Below are 23,861 nucleotides of genomic sequence, written 5' to 3' on the forward strand. Positions count from 1 at the left end.
TATGTTCCAAAGGTGATTTTACATTTCATGGCTCTCAGGAGATAAATATTCCGGATTTATCCTCCAAAAATGATTTGATTAGGAGGAAATGCTCAATGTAGTTATTGCAGCTAAAATTTACCTTTCCGGAATGGCTATCGAAAGTATGATTCATTGTGTATAAACTTTGGTCAGGCTAATAAAGGTGGAAAGACTTCCCTTTCTACCTTAAGGCTTTGGGTTAATGAGGCAATTTCAGTTTCCTTTGTGAATTCTGGTCTTGAGCTTCCAGGGTTGGTTCAGGCTCAATTGACCAGTAGTATGGCGACCTCATGGGCACAATGCCTAACTGATATTTGTGCAGCAATGACTTGGACACGACAATCTACCTAAGTTATGCATTGTGTTAGAAATGGGGTCTTTGGTTGGAAGTCAGGTTACCCCCTGTCCAAGCAAGGACCCTCACTCTAGTCAGGGTAAAAGGGAATCACCCTCAGCTAACCCCCGCTTGCCCCCTTGGTAGCTTGGCACGAGCAGGCAGGCTTAACTTCAGAGTGTAAAGTATTTGTACCAACACGCACAGTGACTTAAGGAAAACACTACAAAATGACACAACACAGGTTTAGAAAAATAGAAAATATTTATCTAAACAAAACAAGACCAAAACGACAAAAATTCACAATACACAAGTCAAGTTATCAATTAAAAAGCAAAAAGAGTCTCTGTGTAGTTTTAAACATACACTAACAATGTTAGCGTGAAAATGTACCTTGAGTGCATCAAAAATAACCCCACACGGGCGAGTGTGCGTCAAAAAGAGCTTGCGATGCGTCGATTTCACTCGCAAGTGAGACCTTGCGTCGTTTCTCCTTTCATCGGGTTGGGTGCATTGCTTCTTCCCTCCGGAGGAGAGCAATGCGTCGATCCGGTCAGCATTCTCGGGTTCGGGCAGGCCTTGTGTTGTTTTTACATGCCCAGTGGTGTTTGCGTCGTAAATCCAGCCGCACGATGATCCGAAAACCATGCAGCGCTGGTTGGGATCTCACCAGCCTCTGTCAGCGATGCTGTATGTCATTTCTCCAGCTCCGTGCATCGATTCTTCGGTCGCGTTGCAGGCGAGCGTCGATTTTCAGCCGCGAAGCTGGCTGCCCGGCGTTTTTTCAGCCGCAGATCGGAGTTGTGTAGATCTTTTCCCCGCACGGCATTCTGTGCGTGGATTTCTTCCTCTTAGGCTGCCAGCTTCTCCTTTCAGGGTCACAGGAACTGGATGGGCACCACTTGGCAGAGTATGAGTCTCTCCAGAGTGCTGGCAGAGCGAAGTCTTTGCTGTCCCTGAGACTTCAAACAACAGGAGGCAAGCTCTAAATCAAGCCCTTGGAGATCTTCACAAGATGGAAGGCACAAAAAGTCCAGGCTTTGCCCTCTTACTCTGGCAGAAGCAGCAACTTCAGGATAGCTCCACAAAGCACAGTCACAGGCAGGGCAGCTCTTCATCCTCAGCTCTTCAGCTCTTCTCTAGGCAAAGGTTCCTCTTGGTTTCCAGAAGTGTTCTAAAGTCTGTGGTTTTGGGTGCTCTTCTTATACCCAATTTCTCCTTTGAAGTAGGCCTACTTCAAAGCAAAGTGTATCTTGAATGTGAAATCCTGCCTTGCCCAAGCCAGGCCCCAGACACTCACCAGGGGGTTGGAAACTGCATTGTGTGAGGGCAGGCAAAGCCCTTTCAGGTGTGAGTGACCACTCCTCCCCTCCCTCCTAGCACAGATGGCTCATCAGGAAATGCAGACTACACCCCAGCTCCCTTTGTGTCACTGTCTAGTGTGAGGTGCAACCAGCCCAACTGTCAAACTGACCCAGACAGGGAATCCACAAACAGGCAGAGTCACAGAAATGGAATAAGCAAGAAAATGCCCACTTTCTAAAAGTGGCATTTTCAAACACACAATCTTAAAATCAACTTTACAAAAAGATGTATTTTTAAATTGTGAGCTTAGAGACCCCAAACTCCACATGTACATCCGCTCCCAAATGGAATCTACACTTTAATCATATTTAAAGGTAGCCCCCATGTTAACCTATGAGAGGGACAGACCTTGCAACAGTGAAAAACAAATTTAGTAATATTTCACTGTTAGGACATATAAAACACATTACTATATGTCCTCCCTTAACCATACACTGCACCCCGCCCTTGGGGATACCTAGGGCCTACCTTAGGGTTGTCTTACATGTAAGAAAGGGGAAGGTTTAGGCCTGGCAAGTGGGTACACTTGCCAAGTTGAATTTACAGTTAAAACTGCACACACAGACACTCCAGTGGCAGGTCTCAGACATGATTACAGAGCTACTTCTGTGGGTGGCACAACCAGTGCTGCAGGCCCACTTGTAGCATTTGATTTACAGGCCCTGGGCACCTCTAGTGCACTGTACTAGGGACTTACTAATAAATCAAATATGCCAATCATGGATAAGCCAATTACATACACATTTTGTAAAGGAGCACTTGCACTTTAGCACTGGTTAGCAGTGTTAAAGTGCCCAGTGTAACAAAAACAGCAAAATCAGAGTCCAGCACACATCAACAACCTGGGAAACAGAGGCAAAAAGTTAAGGGAGACCATGCCAAGGATGAAAAGTCTAACACATTATGGCCCTCATTCTGACCCTGGCGGTCTTTGACCGCCAGGGCGGAGGACCGCGGGAGCACCGCCGACAAGCCGGCGGTGCTTCAATGGGGATTCCGACCGCGGCGGTAAAGCCGCGGTCGGACCGGCACCACTGGCGGGGTCCCGCCAGTGTACCGCGGCCCCATTGAATCCTCCGCGGCGGCGCAGCTTGCTGCACCGCCGCGGGGATTCTGACCCCCCCTACCGCCATCCAGATCCCGGCGGTCGGACCGCCGAGATCCGGATGGCGGTAGGGGGGGTCGCGGGGCCCCTGGGGGCCCCTGCAGTGCCCATGCCACTGGCATGGGCATTGCAGGGGCCCCCGTAAGAGGGCCCCTACATGTATTTCACTGTCTGCTGCGCAGACAGTGAAATACGCGACGGGTGCAACTGCACCCGTCGCACAGCTTCCACTCCGCCGGCTCGATTCCGAGCCGGCTTCATCGTGGAAGCGTCTTTCCCGCTGGGCTGGCTGGCGGTCTGAACGAGACCGCCCGCCAGCCCAGCGGGAAAGTCAGAATTACCGCCGCGGTCTTTCGACCGCGGAACGGTAACCTGACGGCGGGACTTTGGCGGGCGGCCTCCGCCGCCCGCCAAGGTCAGAATGAGGGCCTATATGTTAAATTTGCCCCAGGATTCAGAATTGCAGTTTGATACAAGGTTCTGAATGCAAGATGTGTGTGACAAATTGTTGTGTATGTGATGATTTCAAGTTAATTGAACTAGATATTTGGCATGATTTCTGCCATGGGCATGTATTTCACTTTATAATAGAATTTATGTTATACCTGAAATAATCTTCATTAGTCTGATTCCACATTTCTCATCCCATAAATCACGTACCTGCCCAACCTCACTGGGTGAGTAGGAATTTAGCGAACCCCATAATGAGTTGGGATTGCATTTCTCTTTCATAATTAAAGTGGTTGATATTGTTCTATGGAAATAGAAGAATGTTGCTTCCTAAGTGTGTCTGTAGTGAGACAGGGTCTCAGGACTGAAATGGAGATCGATGGGGGGAAAGAATGTGGAATCAGCGTAATTACTGGTAAGTAACCTACGCTTTGCTAAACTCCCGCACAAAGTGTGCGCCTCCTCACTCTACAGATTTCCGGTGTCCTCTCGGGTTCTCCTACAGCCATATGACATGCAGGCAGGTAACCTGACAGAGCGGAGAGTAGAGTCAGGTAACGGACCTGTGACGCGCTGGTACTGGTTGCCTGGCAGCTGCCCCCCTGAGCTATGTTCACCTGAGGCCAAGTATGGTGACAGCAGCAGCGTACGTAGTGTGTGAAATACATGCCGCACAATGTGACCGGGCACTGCTCAGTTGTAAGTCGGAAATCCACCCAGCGTCCTGAAGACAACACTCACTGACGCAACAGCAGAGCAAAGCGGAAAGATGCGCCATCTCTGATGTACATGAAATGATGACAAAGGAGGAAAACAAGTTCCCAGCTGGAAGCATGAGCGGAGAAGCGAGTGTGAAAACTAGCAAAGCGTGCTGTGGTGAGTCCGTAGCCGCTGTGTATTACTAGTTCAAAGTGCCTAGAGACGCTGCGCTCCGTGGCGTGCCGTGCAAGTGTACTGGGCATTTCTCTTGTGAATGAATACCTTGAAACTTGTAAAATAGTGCATGGCATGGCGACACCAGCTACTTACTGAACTCGTGCTTTCAAGCAGTTGACAGCCGTTTTGAAATAGAAGGGGCGCGTTCAACTGGAATGCGCCAAATAAGAAGGCATTTGTTGACAACGTGACTGTTCAGAATGGAAGAGGTGGGAGATGGGGAGCAGCTTCACTGTGTTATGTGTTCACCTAGTGTGCTTTGTTATACGTTTGGTTGGTAAAAATAAACCATCTGCAAATAACGCATGTGAAAACCTGAAGCTTGCTTTCGAGTTAGGTAGCTCGAATCCTATCCTAGAATTGCAACGGCAAGCATTGGCAAAACCAATGGGTCTGGCTTTAATGTGTAACGCATGCAAGCGTATGAAAGCGCAAATACTGTACCTGTGCGTTTTAACATTAAAGCTAAACCTACTGGCTTTTACGAAGCTATTTTGGCTCTTAAAAAAGAACACATATCTTGTGACAAAATGCGCTAAGAAGGCAATGTCAGTGAAGAGCAGGTTTTGTTTCTCCCTCTGCTGCGAGTCAAAGCGTGTTATTTTATGTGGGATGCCAGTACCTGGCTTCTCACCACTTGAAGGAATTTGTCTTGGTCATTTAGTAGTGCTTAAAACAAGTGAATTGAGTGAGTACTGCTTAGAGATACGTGTGCTCAAATTTCTTAAATATTATGCACGTTTTAGAAGCACACTAACCCTCACTTAGTATGAAGGTGCATATGCCATTCAGATCACCAAGCACCTAGGGTCAGGACAGCAAGAAAATTACAGCTGTAATGAGAGGAGTGGGCACTGGATAAGGGCTGCGTATTCAATGTTTAAACAAGTACAGGCATAGCCAATATGTTTGGCTTGTATTTGATTTCTGACCACAATATTAAAACACGCATTGACAAATCCAATCGGTCTGTCATTGGCCACCAGCCTTTTTGGGTTTGTTATCGCTTGTTTGGTTTTGTCATGGTTTGTGCAAACCTCTGTTGTTGTGGATGTGACCAGAACCTCATCAAACTAATAAAGTAAAATATTGGCTAAACACATAAATATTTTTTTATCTCAAACAGCATACTATAATGGTCACTAGAACTTAAACAAACTTATTTATGTACTCCTTCTGAAATTGCCCATGCTGTATAGTCTTATAGAGTTTTTGGACTTGAAGTAATTCAGCAAGCTATACCTTTGCCCAATTTTGTATCACCAGTCCTGATAATGTGCATAACCTTTGGCTGCATACTGGACAAATAGCATACCGGTTCAAATCACCCTTTTTTCCAAATTCTTTTTATTGAGGTATTTGACCTATATAATTTGGCATGATAGGATAATGACAACATAACATATAGATCAAATTGATCAGGAGGCAACATGGACACATCAATCTTAAGGTGTATGTTACCCTCTGTCTATTGATATATACCAATGTAACTACCAAAGATCCTCCATAGACTTTAAGGGTGTCACTCCCGTTTTCAAATTCTGAAAAACTCTCCAAAAAGAGTTTATACTCTATTCTCCTTAATAGGATCACTCCCTAAAAACTTCACATAACCCATAATTTAAAGTCAAGAGATTGACATATACGACACTTTCTCCTAGACCCTAAAGATAATCCTACATAGTTTGTTAAAATACACAACACACGTTCATGAGATGAGCACACTGGCATACAACCTTAGAGCCATGCTTACAGCCCTACCTAAACCACCTGTGAGTCACCTCTACAATCTACAATATTCAGCAATCGACAGTGCCTCAAAAAGTGATATACACAGGGTTCAGGTTTGCTTCACAAAAGGGACAAGAATAAAGCCTTAGAACCCTCCGTAGCGGGCTCTACCGGCTATTAAAGGCCCGCTCCCCGCGTTAAATGCCCGAGCCGAAGGCGAGGGCATTTAACAAGGGAGAGGGACTTTAATAGCCGGTAGAGCCCGCTACGGCGGGTTCTAAGGCTATTAGAACATTCTGCCACTCAGGGCAGAATGTTCTATTTAAAATAAAAAATGTTCACGGAGCCCGAGGGGATTAAAATCCCCTCGGCCTCCGTGAGGCTTTGTTCACAGCTGTTACTGTGAACAAAGCGAACATTGGAATGTTGGCGCTGCGGGCTTTTACCGGCCAGTAAAAGCCCGCAGCACTCCATTGTTTTCAATGGAGCCCCCAGCATTCCAATGTTCTAATAACACAGAAAGCAATAGGGCATGCTTCCCTCTGGAACAGATTAAGCTTGACACATGCAACAGAGTTGCAACGTTCCCAAATAGATGGAAAAGGAAGGGCATGAAAGCAGCAGAAGGGGAATACCTTGTTTACTGGGTATGTGACTGGCGCCAGAGCAGCTGCCTCAATCTTTGAGCAATCTACGGCACTAACGCATAATATAAAATAATATAAATATAAAATAAGTATATTCTCATATGTAGATACGCAAACTCTGGCTACAGGTGTTAGTGACAAAAATAACCTTTGAACATCATTTTCTGGAGATAAACCACATGAATCGGCAGTGCAAACAGTGTGTTTTGAGAAGCTGATGGACACTTGGGCTAAACTGTGGTTAGTGGGGGTTGTGGGAACAGTCAGACTCACAAGACAAATGTGTGCATTTTGAGATTGTTTATAGTATTACAGTCTATCTTTATGCCAAATACCACATCTCTGTACCTCCACACGATACCATCAAACAACTGGGAACTTAACTTTTAAGACAAAACCACATATGTAATGTGTGTTAGCTCCTTAATTTCCTGTGCCCTGGAATACTGTTGTCAAGACAAGCTGAATTCCAGATGTCCTTCATGGAAGCTCTGCCTTAACTAACCTGTTGTTGCAATTGAAGTATTGTTTCAGTAACTGTAAGTGGCTCACAGTTCAGATCATGGAGAAGTGTGGTGAAATAGAAAGGCAAGTTCTGGGATCGTCATATCAAGCATCATGCATGTGCTACAGGCATTTCAGAAAGGAATATTGTTATTCAATTAAATAAATCATAACATGTTAATGTGCTTAATATTTTGTAAAACATGTTTCCTAGCAAGGCATGCTTAGTAAAATATTTTTTTAAATTAACAAACAATGCAGATACGCACAAAGGGTAACTAGATTAGTGTTAATCTAATTGCTAGTGCTATTATTTATATTTTTATGGTTTATTTTAAAGTTTCATTTTTTGTGCTGAAATTGTCAATGTTTCCAGAATTAAAGAGCTACTTTAAAGGTATACAGTTCACGCTTCGTCTTCTGGTTCTACTAAGTGCCCCTCCGATAAATTATTTTTACTGTCACCCTTTCCCCTCTGTGTCTGTCCCTTTCCACTACAGATGAAGACATAAACAGGAAAAATGTAGTCACTTATGGAGCAAGACAGCTTGAATGGGTGAAGTGGGCTGACCTACTACTCCATGTTATATGCTGTGGTGGGCAGGAGCAAAATAAGAATGACACTTTAATACAGTAGACCACTAGATGAAGAAGGCTGACTGAAAGTCCATGTGTTGCTGTATATGTACATATTTTTATGTTTTTTTTATCCTGAGGCTGGCAGGTAAAGCTGTCTCTAGGTCAAACCTAAAAAGTGTATTTCTTTAACATACAGAAGTATTTTATCATTGTACATCAGATTATATCCCTGCATTGGAAGACAATCATTAAAAGTGATATTTTTTAAATGTGAACTTCAAAACATTTCTTGCGTTAACGACAATGCTTCTAGTGAACAAAAAAGAAAGCCAGTTGCCATGCACACTCTATAAGTGGCCTATATTCCTATTAAACATGGAGCAATATCACAGCCTATTAAATCAATTACGAGTAAGTATTTTCATGACCAGAAAACAAGTGGAAATGGGTTTACTGATCTAAGGCTTTCTAGTGAAAACAGAATCTCAAAGTGCAGACAAAAACAATCTTGATAATCACTGAGGAATAATTTGAAGTTTACACTGCTTTTTTTAATTAGCATTTGCTGTTTTATGTTTGTATTACATGAGGAAACCCAGCAGCTGTGACTGATTTTCCCAACTGTACAGACCGTGCAAATGACAAGTGATAACAAAGTAGTACTGTTTAATGATTATCAAATAAAGAAAAGTATTGAAGAAAACCTTCATTTTAACAAATATTTTATACTTAAGTTAGCACTTCATTTTTCTACATTTGAAATAGATGACAAGTGGGATGCAAGTTTGTTAGAGGTGCTTCATGAGTGGGTGTGCAGAGCAGAATCCAGTGAGCCTCAGTCTCAGGGGAAGGGGTGAGGCAGAGCGGTTGCAGGGGCAATTGTGAACCGAAGGAAGCAATGACAAGAAGTGTGTGGGGCTGAGCAAAGGTTCACAGACTGAACCAAATGTTTGTGTGAAATTGTATTAGACATTGGCCCATTAGCCCAGTCACTTAGGGCCAGTTGTATGACCTACAGCGTTTGCAACTCGCAATATGCATTTTTTTGCGATTCACACACTGCGAGTCGTAAACACTGATGTACAACAGTGTCCGAGACACTTTTTGTGATTACCAAATTGGTCTCAAGGGACCTGCCTCATTAATATTCATGAGGCAGGTCACAATTTGCGATCCATTGGGAATGGCTAGCACTCACAGGGATAGTGGCCTGCTGTGGTCAGCAGACCCCAATGTCTGTGACTGCTTTTTAAAGAAGGCATTTTTTTAATGCAGCTCATTTTTATTAAAGGACAATGGGATGCATTTCAAAAATAAAAATGAAAAGTTTTCTTTTAGTATTTTGCGATTGGGGAGTGGTCCGTGGGACCACTGCCTGCTCTGAGAAAATGTTGGGCTCCCATTCACAAATTTGGAGGGGTCCCTTGAGAACCCCGTCATATTTGCGAATGGGTTACTGCCTCCTTCAAGGAGTCGATAAAGTATCAATGTTTTGCGACCCCTTTCCCGGTCGCTAAACATTCCATATACCAGTGCGACTCACTATTAGGAAAGGATGCTCTTTACAGGCCCCTTCCTAATAGCAACTTGCAAACCACATTTTGCGAGTTGGAAATAGGTAATGCCTCACAAGATAGGGTTGGTACATAGGAAAATGCATTTTACCAGTCGCAAGCAGCCCATCAGGCCATTTGTGACTGGTAAAATGCTTCCTGCATCTGGCCCCAAGTGCAATATTTATTGGAGTGGCTGTGCACATCAGTGTCATAACGAAACTTGAGGGGGGCGCCCTGCACAGCACACGGAGGGAGTCCACCCTGTTGACTGACGCAGGAGCTCTCAGGCCAGAGTACTGTGCTGAGGGGGCCCCCTGGAGCTAGGAGCTCCCCTGCACAGCAGGGGGTGTGAGGGCCTTTGTTACTCCACTGTTCCACATGTGCAGAGGAAAAATTCAGTCAGTCACACTAGATATAAGCAATGGATAAAGTGGGTTGTCCTGTTGCAACAGATATGCGAATGACACAGTAACAGACCAATGGATGAAGAAGGCTATCTGAAAGCCCCTATACGTGTATTATATATATAATTTTTTGTAAAATCAAAAGGTCTTGGTTAGCACCAGATCCAAAAAAACGCTGTGGTGAACAAAACATAAATATTGCTTTCTGTGTTTACTGTATCTATGACATAGCTTAATTTGTGATGATTCAGAATAATTTCGAGGTGTACAATTGTGCCTCATGCGCTGCAGTGCGCGCGTTGCATAGGAGACAGAGTGATGCACGAAAAAGCCAATAGCATGAGGTGAGGGAAAAAGAACAGTTATTGGCTTAGCAAAAGCCCACTTTATGTGCTTTAAAGAACTGGCAGTAAAAGGTCGTGCAGATCGCTACACTGTCAGACCAGACGTAAAAATATTGGTTGTAAATAGAGCAGCATTTATTCTTATGTTGTTAGAAACGGAGTTTTAATAAAAGTCTAAACAGCCGAAGAGTAGATCACCACAGTTTGTGGAAACACTCAGAGGGAAAGTGAGCACATTGTTTGAATTTGCTTCTAGAAGAGTGTTTATGGGTTGCAGAAACCTGACACCAATGATCCAAAAACTATTTTCTTTCTCTAAATGACATTCACTCTAGAAAGGTATGATGATAACATGTTACTTTCTAGATGACAAATAGCGTGTGAGGTCAAAGTAGACTGATCTCACAGCTGATTTTGTCTTAGACCTGTCTCCACAGTTGGTCTATCCTTCATTGTAAAGCGTACGGTTACCCTGTTAACATCAGTGCCCTTAACCGCAACAGCTGGCAGAAGACATTATATCATATTTAGGTGCGATTAGTAAGGTGTGCCTGGCTCTTTCCTTTCTTGTTGCATGTTTGGGTATGTGTTTAAATCATAGGTTTAGTCAGTGGTTATCAAGTGGATTCTGCGTGTCAGCCTCGGTTGAGGTTATTGATAGGAGTGTTGACACATCCTCTTCAATACGATGCACTTCCTTATACAACCATACGCATCAGACTTGTATCACCCAGTCCTAAAGGTACCTCCGATCTGAATCGTGTTACCAGCTATTATTAAAAACCGTCTGCTGATCGCCAGGTGTACGCCCATAAAATAAAAGGAAACCCCTGTGGAGTCCGCTCCTGGCTCCTTTGAGGACTACTGAGGATCCCCCGAGCGCGCACCCTTCCTCAGCCCGACCCTTTGCCAACTCGCTGTGCAGGCAGCCAACCAGCAGAGCCTGATTCCCAGTTTAGTGGCTGAAATAGCAAGAATTACGGATGCTTGAAGGCTTCATCTGTACAGCGGGATAACGAATTGTCCTTTTATACGGTTCACAAAGAACATAATCATAATATCAGATAGTCATTCAGTGTTGGAAGAGATAAACGTTAGGTACTGTTATATGTTACACTGATGACACAAAAAAGTAATACGTCCTACTGCTGTTTATATTTTGCAGATATAAACTAAACCCAGCAGGAAATGAACTTTGTGATTTTAAGCTGGTCCAGAATATGTCCACCACATAATTTCACATCCACTGACACCCTTGGTCCCAGATACAATAACAAGAAAGCGCAAGAGCGGGGTATTGCAAATCTAGTACCAGATGCAGTGTTGGCAAACATTTAGAGGGCTTTGTTTCTGTCTGGGGGATCTGGGGATTCACAGGTGTTCGTTGGTTGCTATAAAATGAGTGTGTGCAAAATATCCTAAACAGTAAATGTATAGAAGTATATTGTCTCAAATGCGTTGTCTCTAAGAGTGCATGCTGAGGTTGAGTCCCCTTTAAAATATAAATATCCAAATAAACGACCTGTCCAGTGTAATCATCTCTCTTCTTTGTTCCCATTGCAGTGCATCTTGCCAATCCCTTTAGATCTGCAACGTTCCTGCTTTATCTGGGACATGCTCTGTCTACGTGGGTGAGTTGCCTGCTGCAATCATTCACATTTCTTTGAACCATCTTTGAGCAATACTGAGCAACACTGAGATATGCCCACTTCTTCTGTATCTTAAACCACGGTACATATATGCTCACTTCTTTTATATCTTAAGCCACCGTACAACTGGCATGTAAGGCCAATGGCAGCATTTGCGTTGTGCGTACCTCTAAAACACAATGACGGGAGTGCTCCTCGGGTTGATTATTAAATTGGCACATGCCATAGCACCATCCTAATTGTGCAGCCCCTCTAGCTATATGCTCCCACCTACTCCTGTGCTTTCATTCCCTGCACTAATTACCCCCACCAAGCATCCTAGTGACTCTTGAGTAGTCAGTTCATTTCCCACATACCACTCCTGCACTAGAACAGTCTCAGACTTCAGCTAAGGGCATTGACTCTGCTGCAAATGTTCAGGAGAGAACTAAACAACTATGTTAACCAGGAGGCAGCTGCAACACTGAAGCATGCTTTACCCCAGGTACACACACCTGGGCCTCTGTGTTCCCATGTACGGCTTAGTACATTTTCATTTAGGTCCTTTCTGCATGTCATCTGTATTTTCCTGTTGTCTACCAGGAGCACCTGTGCGTTACTTTGTGTACCCTTTCAGATTACTAGCTTCGTACATTGCTTTGTCTGTCTGAACCACCAGTGCCCACCGTTTCTTGGTTTATGCAAGCCACTTTTAGTGTACTGCTTTTTACTCCAATAATCTGCATTTCTTGGTGAGATCTTTGAAAAACTCATTATAAAAAATCTTGTCATTGCAGGGAGATCGGATGTGGCACTTTGCAGTCTCTGTCTTTCTGGTGGAACTCTATGGAAATAGCCTACTCTTAACAGCTGTCTACGGCCTTGTGGTTGCAGGGTCTGTGCTTGTTTTTGGGGCCCTTATTGGAGACTGGGTAGACAAGAACGCAAGACTGAAAGGTACTAATCCAACATACTATTATTCACTCTTGATACCTTTTATGGGGAATGAGGATGTATGGGAAATCTTTGCACAAAATGTTGACTTATCCACTTACCTTTGGACTTTTAAACAGTGGCACAGACTTCTTTGATTGTTCAGAATGCCTCAGTTGCCTTTTGTGCTGCAATGCTGATCGTCATCTTCCTTTATAAGGTGGAACTGATATCCCTGTATCAAGGATGGCCTCTTGTAAGCATGAACATTTCAACTTGCTTTTGTTTAAATATCAACAATTGCAATAATTGTGTGTTTTTTGGTTTAGATTAATGGAACTTTTACCTGTAGTATGGAAGTTAACGGGACAAATTCACAAAAGCTATTGCATGTTTAGGTCAAATTTAATGATGCAAAAATTGTGACCTTTAGGCTGAACACTGAAGTATAGAAAAAGTGATGCATGGAATACTTGAATTAATGACGGCTACTGGTAATTACTCGGGCTGCATCAGAGTCCATTGTTATTTTGCACACCATGCCACCTCAGTTTGGACCCAGTCAGATGCAAATCAGCCTTGACCCTTCTCCGATTGGAGCAGTCCAGCCTGAACAGCCAGGCCAGGTCCTCCCTGAACCAGGACACAAGCAACCAAGGACCGCTTTCACAGTTATTAGGGCTCATCAGTCACGTATAGCTTGGTTCCAGTGACACAGTGTACAGGGAACCCACATCTGGGCGTTCTCATCCCACCTAGTGTGTCATACTGAAGTATAGAAAAAAGTGATGGATAGAATGCTTGAATTAATGTCAGCCACTGGTAATTACTCGGGCAGCATTTCCAGTCCATCGTTATTTTGTACAACATGCTAGCTCAGTTTGGACACAGCCTTATGCAAATCAGTCTTGATAATGCTCCAACAGGAGTCTGAACTGCCAGACCAGGTCCTCTCATCCCTCCCACGACTTTGGAGTAGTGTTCCAATAGTCCACCCTGCTGAATGTAGTGCAAATCAGTTAAAACCTAGTGCAAACTGTGCAGGTAAACAATCCATGTTCCAAGTTTGCCTGTACTGGACCACTTCAGAGTGCTAAAATAGTAGTTTTGGCTCATATCCTCAGCCAGAAAGGTACAAAAGACTTGGGCCTAGATCCTGAAAGGTGTCACACAGCGCAGTGCAGCAGCCAAAAAAAGCTGTGCTGCGTGACAAGGAGAGAGCAGGAGAGCACCATGTTCACATAGATATGGCATTCCCCTCCCTTCTCCCTAGCACCAGTGCTGATTTCAGCTGCTGTGCGCCACACAGACACCTTAGCGCCATAGTGCTAAGGTGTGTGTGTGAGTCAAGCATAGGTTTTGTACAGGAAGGGTGCCCTTCCTGTACAAAATACTAAGCCTAGACAAGTTAAAATGCATTTCCTACTTTGTATGTGTGCTGTACAGTACACATGCAAAGTTGAAAAATCAGGAAGTAATAAAAACATTTCCCTGTTTAGCTCCTGCTTTTCAAATGTGTTAATTTTTGGTGCTAAACCTTTTCTTCTGATGTTTCAGAATAGGATTTTGCGTCAAATAGCATGGGTGGTAGCACAGGTACGCCCACTTATCACCCATGTAACACCCACTTGTCACAAAGTAATGAAAAGCTGAATATTTCCCTGCTTTTCATTACTTTGTCACACAAACCAACGCAAATACCTATTTGTATTAGTTTGTGAATACCAAAAAATGGTTAGTGTTGGTTTAGCATTAAATAAACAATGCTAAATGGAAGCTAAACCTTTGAGAATCTGGGCCATGATGTCCTTGCTCATCACTGTTTTATGTGTAGTGTGTTCTCCTTACCTATTCTAAAGTTCTGCCCTTTTGTAAAAAAATAAAGGAAGAGTTATCCATTTGGACTGCTAGTAGCGTTTTCTGTTTTCTAAGTGTCCATCCTTCATCACCTCCTTGTGTAAGCCTTTGAATGAGGTGACTAGCTATCCTGAGAATCAAGTATTAAATCCAAGTACTTAGCTATACAATCTGGGATTTGGTAATATTGGTGCCCCTGTACACTAATGGTACACAGCTCCAGATGTCATAACTAAAGCCTAGACACCTCTGACTGTAATGGGAATTCGGCGAAATGATTCTCATACATAAAAGAAAATATCCTTCTAAAATACAGGATAATTATAACTGTTGTTAAATTGGACACCTCCACTAAAGTTATGGGGTGTGTGTTATGATATGTTGTTTCCTTTGTTATTTTACCTAAGTTGCTCAATACCTTAATGTCACTAGTCAAAATGTAACTAAAATGTGCCTTTTTTACTCTGCAAAAGTATATCTTGAAAACGTGGTCGTTGGTAGTAAGCCAAAAAAGATAGATAGACTTGGAAAAGCTAATATTAACAGGTTTGTAAGGGGTGCCTCACATTTTGGTTGGAATCAATGCATCATCTCTTCAGAGAGTGAGTCCTATTGGATTTCCATTTTGAGAGACAGAATTTGAAATGTTTTGTCATAAGAAAGACTAATCTGCAATAAAGTGGGATGGAGTATGGATGTTAAGGAGCTTCTCATTAAAAAAAATTCTGTTTACCCAATGTCCCGTACTGGGCCACAGGGTAAATAAGAATATGTAGATGCACATCTGTTGTTTGTTAGGCTTGTGCGATCACATCAATAATGGCACAGAAGTATTGTAAATTGATTGTACTCACCCTGATGGAAGGGCCCTCAAAAATGGCCACTGGTAATACTCATCACAGTGATGCAAGGGTTCAGATATGTTCAATGGGTGTACTCAGCACGCTTATACAAAAGCCCAACCTGTCCACTGGCTGTACTCATGACACTGCTAGAAGCTCCAGAAATGTCCATTGGCTTCACTCATCATACTGACACAATGGCCCAGAAATGTTAATTGGTTATACTCATTGCAGTTATAGAACAGCCCTAAACTGTCCACTGGCTGTATAGGGCCCAGAATGTCCATTGCCTGTTTAGATTAAACTTATACAAGAGTCCAGAAATCTTCATTAGCTGTAGTCATCACACTGATAGAAGGGCCCAGAAATGTCAATTGAGTATACTTATCATGCTGATACAAGAGCCTAGACATGTCCACTGACTGTACACATCACACTGCTACAAGAGCCCAGAAATGTCCATCGACTGTACTCATCACACTGACACAAGAGCCCAGAAATGTCCAAGACCTGTACTCATCACACTGATAAAAGTGCCTAGAATTGTCCACTGGCTGAACTCATCACACTGAGACAGGGGCCCAAAAAAGTCTATTGAGTGTACCTACCACACTGATAGAAGTGTTCAGAAATTTCCATTGGCTTTACCCATCACACTGATAGAAGTGCCCAGAAATGTCCATTGATTATACTCGTCAGCCTGTTAGGGTCTAGGAATGTCAACTGGTTGCATTGAAAACACTGATTCAAGGGCCCAGAAATGTCCATTGAGTGTACTCATCAAAATGATGCAAGAGCACAGAAATGCCTACTGGCTGCAATCAGTGAATTGATGCAAGAGCCCAATAAATTCCTTTGACTGTAGTCATGACACTAACACAAGGGCCTAGTGTCCACTTACTGTAGTCATTGCACTGCTAGAAATGCCAAGAAATGTGCATTGGCTGTACTCATCGCACTGATTCGAGAGCTCAGAAATGTCTGTTTGTTGTACTCATCAGGCTGATAGAAGGACCTAGAAATGTCTATTAACCTTATTGATTACACTGATAAGTAAAGCCAGGCTGTCCTGTAGAAACCTCTGGAGACCTCCAAATGGTGTGACTGCTTTGGATGGGCTTTATGGCTTTGCAGGGCAATCACATGTCCCTATATGGTGATCCGCCTACACTGTTAAATGAATTACCAAATTAGTCAAATTGTATGATTTGCCCAAAGCATGAGGGAGACGTACCTGACCTGCTTAAAGTCAAAGGAACACAGACTGGTCATTTGTGAAAGTTGACAACCAAACTAAGCCACAAACAGAATGTCTCAGCTGTCACGGTTTGACCATGGAACAATTAATATTTTTTATTCCTGCATATGACATATTGCACTTTATTACAATTTGTGAAAGATATAAAGCACTTGTTTGATTTACAGCACCTGCCCTTGACAATTTCTATTATTAATACATTTCTATGCCTCCTAATGTCAGACGGTTTGCTACCTTGTGGTTATCACCAATGGTACCATTGCTGTCCTAGCCAGTACTGCGACATCCATCACAATTCAGCGAGACTGGATCATTGTGGTCGCTGGTGAAAATGAAAACTCTTTGGCAGGTAAGAGTACTCTGATTTGAATGGTATTTACATGCTGAAACTGGCTACACTAGTATGTCAAAAGACACCCAGAGGAATATGAACAAACATCTATACAAGTTGAGCAAGACAATATTAAACCTTGGATAAGGACATGGTGGTTTTTACTCCAATCCATAGGGAAGAACATCTATTGGGTCTTTGTTTAAACCATTTGTGCTGTGCTAAGCTATGTAAGATGGACTAAGAAAGTGCTGCTTATATTGTTGTCTAGAACAGTTTAAGGATAACCTTCTGGATTCATGTCCTTTGTTAGAATATAGTATCACTGCTATCCTGTTTATGTGTATGGTTATGTAGATCCTTGCACAACAAATAAAGGCTAGATATGGCTCTAGATGCTTCTGGGGATTGATATACCATGCACTCAGGTTGCTACACAAAAATTCAAATAAATGTTATAAAGTGCTATAACTGTCCTGGTACTTTCCAGGTTTGAGTGATGCTACTGAGGTGTTTGTTTCTAAACAGCAAACAATCAATTTCTTAATTACTCACCAGTCTTTAAGGAGTTTGGATTGGGTCTGAACATCAATTGGCAGAGTATTCAAGAGAAAGGCTGCTTGTACCAGGAAGCAGTTCCAAGCCTCTCAGGCTTTACTTGCAATTGGTACCATCATGCACAGCAGTGGATCTGGATGAGAGAGGATTCAACAGCACACTTTTTGGTTTCACATTTTCATGAATTGCTCATCATCAGATTGTTAATTGTTCCATGACTATCGGAAACATTATTACACTATGATAGGAGCTAGCTTTTGAATCAGAAGTTCACTCAACATCTTTCACCTTTATGTGCTAGCTACAAGCAGTGCATAGTAGTGGTTGCTGCTGACTCACAGGTAATACTCTCAGGTTAAGGGATAGATGAGAATTCTACAGCATGGCCAATAATAGTCTCCTCAAACACCACACTCTTCAAACTGTCAATGAACAACCTGCCCTTTTTTGGTGGCCCCTCTATCTTGTGCACACCTCTCTTTCCCATGCCCCTATCTAGGTCAGAAGAGTGACATCAATCCATTTAGTAAAGAATCTAATATTATTTGGAGTCAAATGAGGATTTTTAAACGAATTCAGTTGGAAATGTATTCACAGCAGCTGTATGCTGCTTCATTAATTTCCAGAATTATTTTCTAGAAATGAATGCTACCATGCGAAGAATTGACCAAGTGACCAATATACTATCCCCATTAGCAGTGGGACAGATAATTACGTTTGGCTCCCTGGTGATTGGTTGTGGATTCATTGCTGGCTGGAACATTCTGTCAATGGGTCTGGAGTACTTCATACTTTGGAAAGTTTACCAGAAGACTCCAGCCCTGGCGATCAAAGGTGGTCAGAAAGGAGATGAACAAGAAATGCAACATCTGAATGAGGAGAAAGGTATTGTAAATATTGTCTGTTGTATGAACATTTCATGATCAAGGTATTTGCACTGGAATAATTCACCATTTCATCCAAAATAGGTGTACAGTATGATAAGAGGGCTGCATTTGTTGTACAGGGTCTTAGGACTTTTTAATGATTTTTAAATTAAAATGTAATCAGCTACTAGGCTTTTGAAATCTGTTCATTTTCTAAGTCTTGTTGTCCTTTGCTAAGGAAATGAACAGGGGTTACCATCCCCAGCAGAGGACACTAAGGACTGTCAATTACCTGCCGCACAATTATGGACTTAAGGTTAAGGCCAGGGGACATGATAAGGGATAATGAGCTGTTTTTCCCTGACATCATGTGAGCATTAACTATTCTTAATATCGTAAGCAGAGGACCAAAAAACACTTTCTTAAATCTTCATTAATAGATAGATTTGTGTCCCTAAGGTCACATACCACAGGCAGATAAACTGGCCCACTAGTCCTGTGAGCTACATGACCCTAGAGTTGAACCTTTAATGCAAGCAAAACACAGTGGTCAATCTCAGCATTCTGTGAAGGTGGAGCGTTGTATTTAGGATGCCTTTCTTGTATCTGGGTTTTCCATGAGCCATAGCGGTAAAGATTATGATCATGCAGTGAAAGCAGAATGCAAGAAATTCGCCCATACTTGTGGGCACGCTATTAGGAAAGCATAATCTTTATTCTACTTCAATAATTTACCAGAGGCAATGCAGTATTTTTTGGTCAAGGAATTGAAAGATTCTCCTAAGCAGGTTGGGTTCTCAACCTCAATGGACAAGTACAATTATTTTGCAGATTTATTTGTGTCTAAGATTTTCACCAATCATGTTTCTTTGCTACAAACTCAACACCCAATTTTCTTCCCCTTTAGATATTCTCACTGGTCTTCTTGATGGTCTGACACACTTCCATCCACTGAGTTTACTACAATAGTTTTTTTCCCAGAAAACCACTAACTACACTTTGGGAACCATTACCACCTACGATGCACACAAACATTTGTTGTTAGATTCCAACATACCTGAAGCTGTATTACAGAAAGTGCCCTGGGGGCTCAACAGGTGTGTGCTCCTGCTTTGTTTGTCCCAGGGCCTTTTGGTATTACAGAAGGCGCCACTGGCACTTGCATAGTTTCTTCTGTAATACCAATAGTGCTAGTGCTACATGTGAAAGGGCATTCTCTCTTTTGCATGAGGGGATGAGGCAAATGAGGAGATCTCTTTGTCTCTTTACTCCTGCGCCATATTATGGACGTGGGCACAAAGGCAAGGAAGCTGTCAGGAGGCGCACTGACAGTGCGCAACAAAAAGGTTGCAGATAGTACACTGGCAGTATGCCCTCTGAAGGCAGCCCTCTGCAGGGACTTAAAGTGGTCCCATGGACCCCCCAGATATCCACGCCAAATATGTGCAGTCAGTCACTGCACCTGTCTGCGAGGGGATCTATGTCCCCTCACTGAATTGTAGTCGGGTGCCTCCTGCACAGTGAATTCCAGAGCTGTTGATAAGCGTAGCTGCTCTTTATTTCACTGAATGCCCTGCCCCCAGGACAGTTCCGAGCTCACCGCTGCTCTGAAGGCATTGCATTTATTGTAATCTGGTGCACTGTTCATGTTTGCGCAGGTGAGCCTTTTTTAAAGGTGTGCTGTGGCACAAACATGAATAGTGTGCTCGATGCATCATAATACAGGCCCTTATTAATGCTTCACTATTTACTGGCATGATGCCTGAGCCTGTGAAATTGCCCTGCCTCATTGCCTTATTAAAAAAGGCTACTATTGGCCCGGACAGCCAGGTCAATTATTGACCAATTTCCCAGCTGCCTTATTTGGCTAAACTGCTGGAGGAATATACTTGTATCCATCTTTTCAAGTTCGTAGAGGATAATCGTCTTTTACTGCCTGACCAGAAGGGTCTTCACCTAGGTCGCAGTACCAAAGTTATTGTCCTACTGGTCTCGGATTATCTTTTCTGCTGTGCTGACTCCAGCATCTCAGCTGCTTTAATTTAATTAGATCTTTTGCCAGCATTTGACATTATAAGCCACAGAATTCTGTGAGGAGAAAGGATTTAGCTTTACTAACTTTCTTTCAACGAGTTTATTTTAGATCCCTTTTCCTCTTTTAACTTTGTTTATTAGACCCTGTGTTTGTGCCGTTCCCCTAGTCTCTTCCTTGTCATCACTGCTGTTTAATTTGTGTATAATACCAAAGGCTAACAGTAGACAGTCGTTTATGTTTGACTGGTTTCTTTAAACAGATGATACCTAATTTATTGTAAAGCTATCAGTAGAGCTGTTTCCACCCAAAACAGGATGAGTTTAAACCATCTAAAAGTTAAGAGTGAGATCCAAAATTCTTTGCCTGTGAAAACCAGTTCCCTTTTGGGAAGTCCCTTTTAGATCTCAGACTTTGGGACCCTTGCCTGGCACTGTACCCATTGTAAAACTTCTAGGTGTAAAAATCAACACTTCTTTGACAAACAGAGATCAGATTTCATCTGCTGTTAAGTCCTTTTAATTTCAACTACATTCTTTAAAATGGGTCTTACATTTTTCCTCTCCCTTTTAGGGTTCAGATTCTCAATGCATTCATGTTTTCTCGATTGGATTAATGTAAATCTGTCCATCCTGAGCTTTCATTTTATCAGATAAAAAAAGATTATTAAACCAGAATTATGGTGTAAGATTGGCCATGGGCATGTGGCCCATGCCCTGCTTCACTGGCTGCCTGTAAAATAATATACCTTCTTCACAACAATGTGTTTGGTACATAAAGCCATTTTTTATTCTGAATGAATATTTGCTATTTCATTGATTCTGGTGGCATGCCTCTAAAATTCTGTTAAGACCCAAAGATAAATTAATTTTGAATGTCAAAATGTTTGCCTTTTCAGCTGCTTTCAAATGGAATTTGTTACCTCTCATCTTTGTCCAGAGTCCAGTATATATAGTTTTAGGAAATTATTGAAGACCTGGTTGTTTCCACTCGTTGTTAGTCCAGGATATTTCTTCCAAACCTTTCTCTGTCACTTCAAGTTGCTTAGAGATTGAGTTTTTGCTTGTAAGCAGCATGGTACCCTTCCCAGGGTGAACGCTGCTTTTTATAAAAACATAACTTAAACCTAATATCTGTGCATGGCAGCACAGATAAGAGGAACCTATTAATGCTTTGTCACAGTTGCACAAATGTGATTTTTTTGAGTAGTCAATGTGCCATAAAGCACTTGTAGGGCAAACAGTAGAAGCAGAGAGTGCCTCCAGGCGCTTATGATGCGACTAATTGTAGTTTCTGGCACTCGCCAGTCCCGCTGGGCTTATAAGATGTATCCGGAGCTGTGGGGGGTGAGTGCACTATTGAGCGCTGGCAGGGTGGTCAGTAGAAGTAGAGAGCGCTTCCAGGAGCTTATGATACTGGTTATTGTAGTTTCAGGCTCCCGCCGGTCCCGCACTGCTTGTAAGATGTATCCTGCAATGTGGGAGGTGAGTGTGCTATTAAGAGCAGGCAGGGCAGGCAGTAGAAGCAGAAAGTGCCTCCAGGCACTTATGATGCTGGTAATTGTAGATTCAGGCTCCTTTAGAGCTTGTAAGATGTATCATGCACTGTGGGAGGTGAGTGCGCTATTAAGCGCTGGCAGGGTGGTCAGTAGAAGGTGAGAGCTCCTCCAGGTGCTTATGATGCTGGTTATTGTAGTTTCAGGCTCCCGCCAGTCCCGCAGGGCTTGTAAGATGTAAAGGAAACATGGGAGGGCTTCGAGAAGGCAACTATAACAAAGAATAACTTGCATTTTTGACCGATTGTGAACAAATCCCTATTTTCAGGTTATAATAGACATAGGGGGTTATTCTAACTTTGGAGGAGGTGTTAATCCGTCCCAAAAGTGACGGAAAAGTGACGGATTTACCACCAGCCGTATTACGAGTCCATTATATCCTATGGAACTCGTAATACGGCTGGTGGTATATCCGTCACTTTACTGTCACTTTTGGGACGGATTAACACTCCTCCAAAGTTAGAATAACCCCCATAGTGTCGACCCTAACATCAATGTCCACTTTTGGGTAGAGGACTTTATTACTGTCTTTAGAAGTGAAAGGGAAATTGCAGCTTCAGTAACTTCTGCTGAACCACTGCTGAGGCAGGAAGAACTCTATTCATTAAGTCAGTCAATTCAGGTAAAGGAAATGGCAGCAGCAATTAACCAAGGCTGAGCTTGGAAAGCACCTGGCCCAGATGGGGTTCCTATGGATCTTTTTAAATCGAATGTTATGTTGTAAGTAATGTTTTTAGGGCCGCTGTCACTGGTCAGATAATTTCAGCATGGAAAGTGGCAGTGTTGGTACAAGTTTTTTAAAAAGGGGACAAAAACCTGTCCAGTGGCTATCGACTAATATCCCTTTTGGACAGTGCACATAAGATCTTGGTTAGGATTATTGCAACCAAACTGGAGGCTTGGATAGATGCAAGGCAGCTACTTTCCAGGGTACAATATGGGTTCTGCAAAGGAGGTGGCACAGCTGACTAATGCCTAAACCTTCAGCTTTTTCTCGGGAGTGTGTCAGTGCAAAGGGTGGGGGGTCTGTTCATATAGCATTTATGAACCTCTCCAGTGCTTTTGATATGGTAAACCTGCCCATTCTGTGGTCCATTATGGATAAACTAGTGTTTGATAAGCCACTGATAAACCTGCTGTAGAAGATGCATTCAGACACTATGAAGAAAATCAAGTATGCGATAAATGGGAAACTTTCTCTGGAAATTATGCCCAAGATGGGTGTGTGGCCCATCTTGGGCATAATTGCAAGCAGCAGTTACCTAAATTCAAGCAGCTATCAAACCCAGTACTGCTATATGCAGACGATGCTGTGTTGATTGTGCGAATGGCCATGGGGCTGCAATCCCTGTTAGATGGATTCAGGCTCTTTATGGATAAGTTAGGCCTGAAAACAAACTTAGGCAAGTCTTTTGCCATGATATTGGGCCCTAAAAGAACGAAAACTATGAGATTTCAACTGGGTGGTATAGAGATAGCTAAAATAGAAATTTATACTTATCTGGGGATTGAGTTTGATTCCAAGATGGATTGGGACTTTTTGTGTAGATCATGCTCCCTGCACTTTCAGAGATCAATTGACTCTATTTTAGATTTTGCAAGAAGGCTGGGGCAAAAACCAGTGAAAGAACTCTCTGCAATTTATAACTTCAAATGTGTTGCAATAGAGACCTATGGAGCAGGTATGTTGGGTTATAAAAAAGACAATTCCCTTCAAATATTAGAGAACAAGTTTCTTCATAATTTGTTGGCAGTTCCACAGTCCCTCTTTACTAATGCTCGTCATATGGAACTTGGAGCAAACTATATAGAGGACAGAATTAAAATCAGCACGCTACTACTCAGGTTGACAATCTGGTTTACTCCAGCAGTAAGTCTCATGAGGAAAATCATACAAGATTGTCTCCGATTGGATAATGCTGGGGCCATCCTCTGGTTGAAATATGTAAAATCAGTTTTTATGACATTATGAATCGAAGCGTACTTTACAAACCCAGACTCTTTTACGAGGAGTACTAAACCCCT

At 42.7% G+C, this 23,861-nt stretch overlaps 1 protein-coding gene across 1 annotated transcript in view; it reads left to right on the forward strand.

The window, feature by feature from the left end:
• Positions 1-4,072: 4,072 nt before the first annotated feature.
• Positions 4,073-23,861, forward strand: part of LOC138283623 (ferroportin-like) — a 36,800-nt gene continuing 17,011 nt past the window's right edge. The window contains exons 1-6 of the mRNA XM_069221561.1: positions 4,073-4,151; positions 11,540-11,607; positions 12,402-12,561; positions 12,678-12,793; positions 16,717-16,843; positions 18,023-18,268. Of these exons, the coding sequence (XP_069077662.1) occupies positions 4,073-4,151; positions 11,540-11,607; positions 12,402-12,561; positions 12,678-12,793; positions 16,717-16,843; positions 18,023-18,268 (796 nt within the window). The remainder of the gene's footprint in view (positions 4,152-11,539; positions 11,608-12,401; positions 12,562-12,677; positions 12,794-16,716; positions 16,844-18,022; positions 18,269-23,861) is intronic.

This window comes from Pleurodeles waltl, chromosome 3_1 (assembly GCF_031143425.1).
Source record: "Pleurodeles waltl isolate 20211129_DDA chromosome 3_1, aPleWal1.hap1.20221129, whole genome shotgun sequence".
Lineage (NCBI taxonomy): Eukaryota > Metazoa > Chordata > Amphibia > Caudata > Salamandridae > Pleurodeles > Pleurodeles waltl.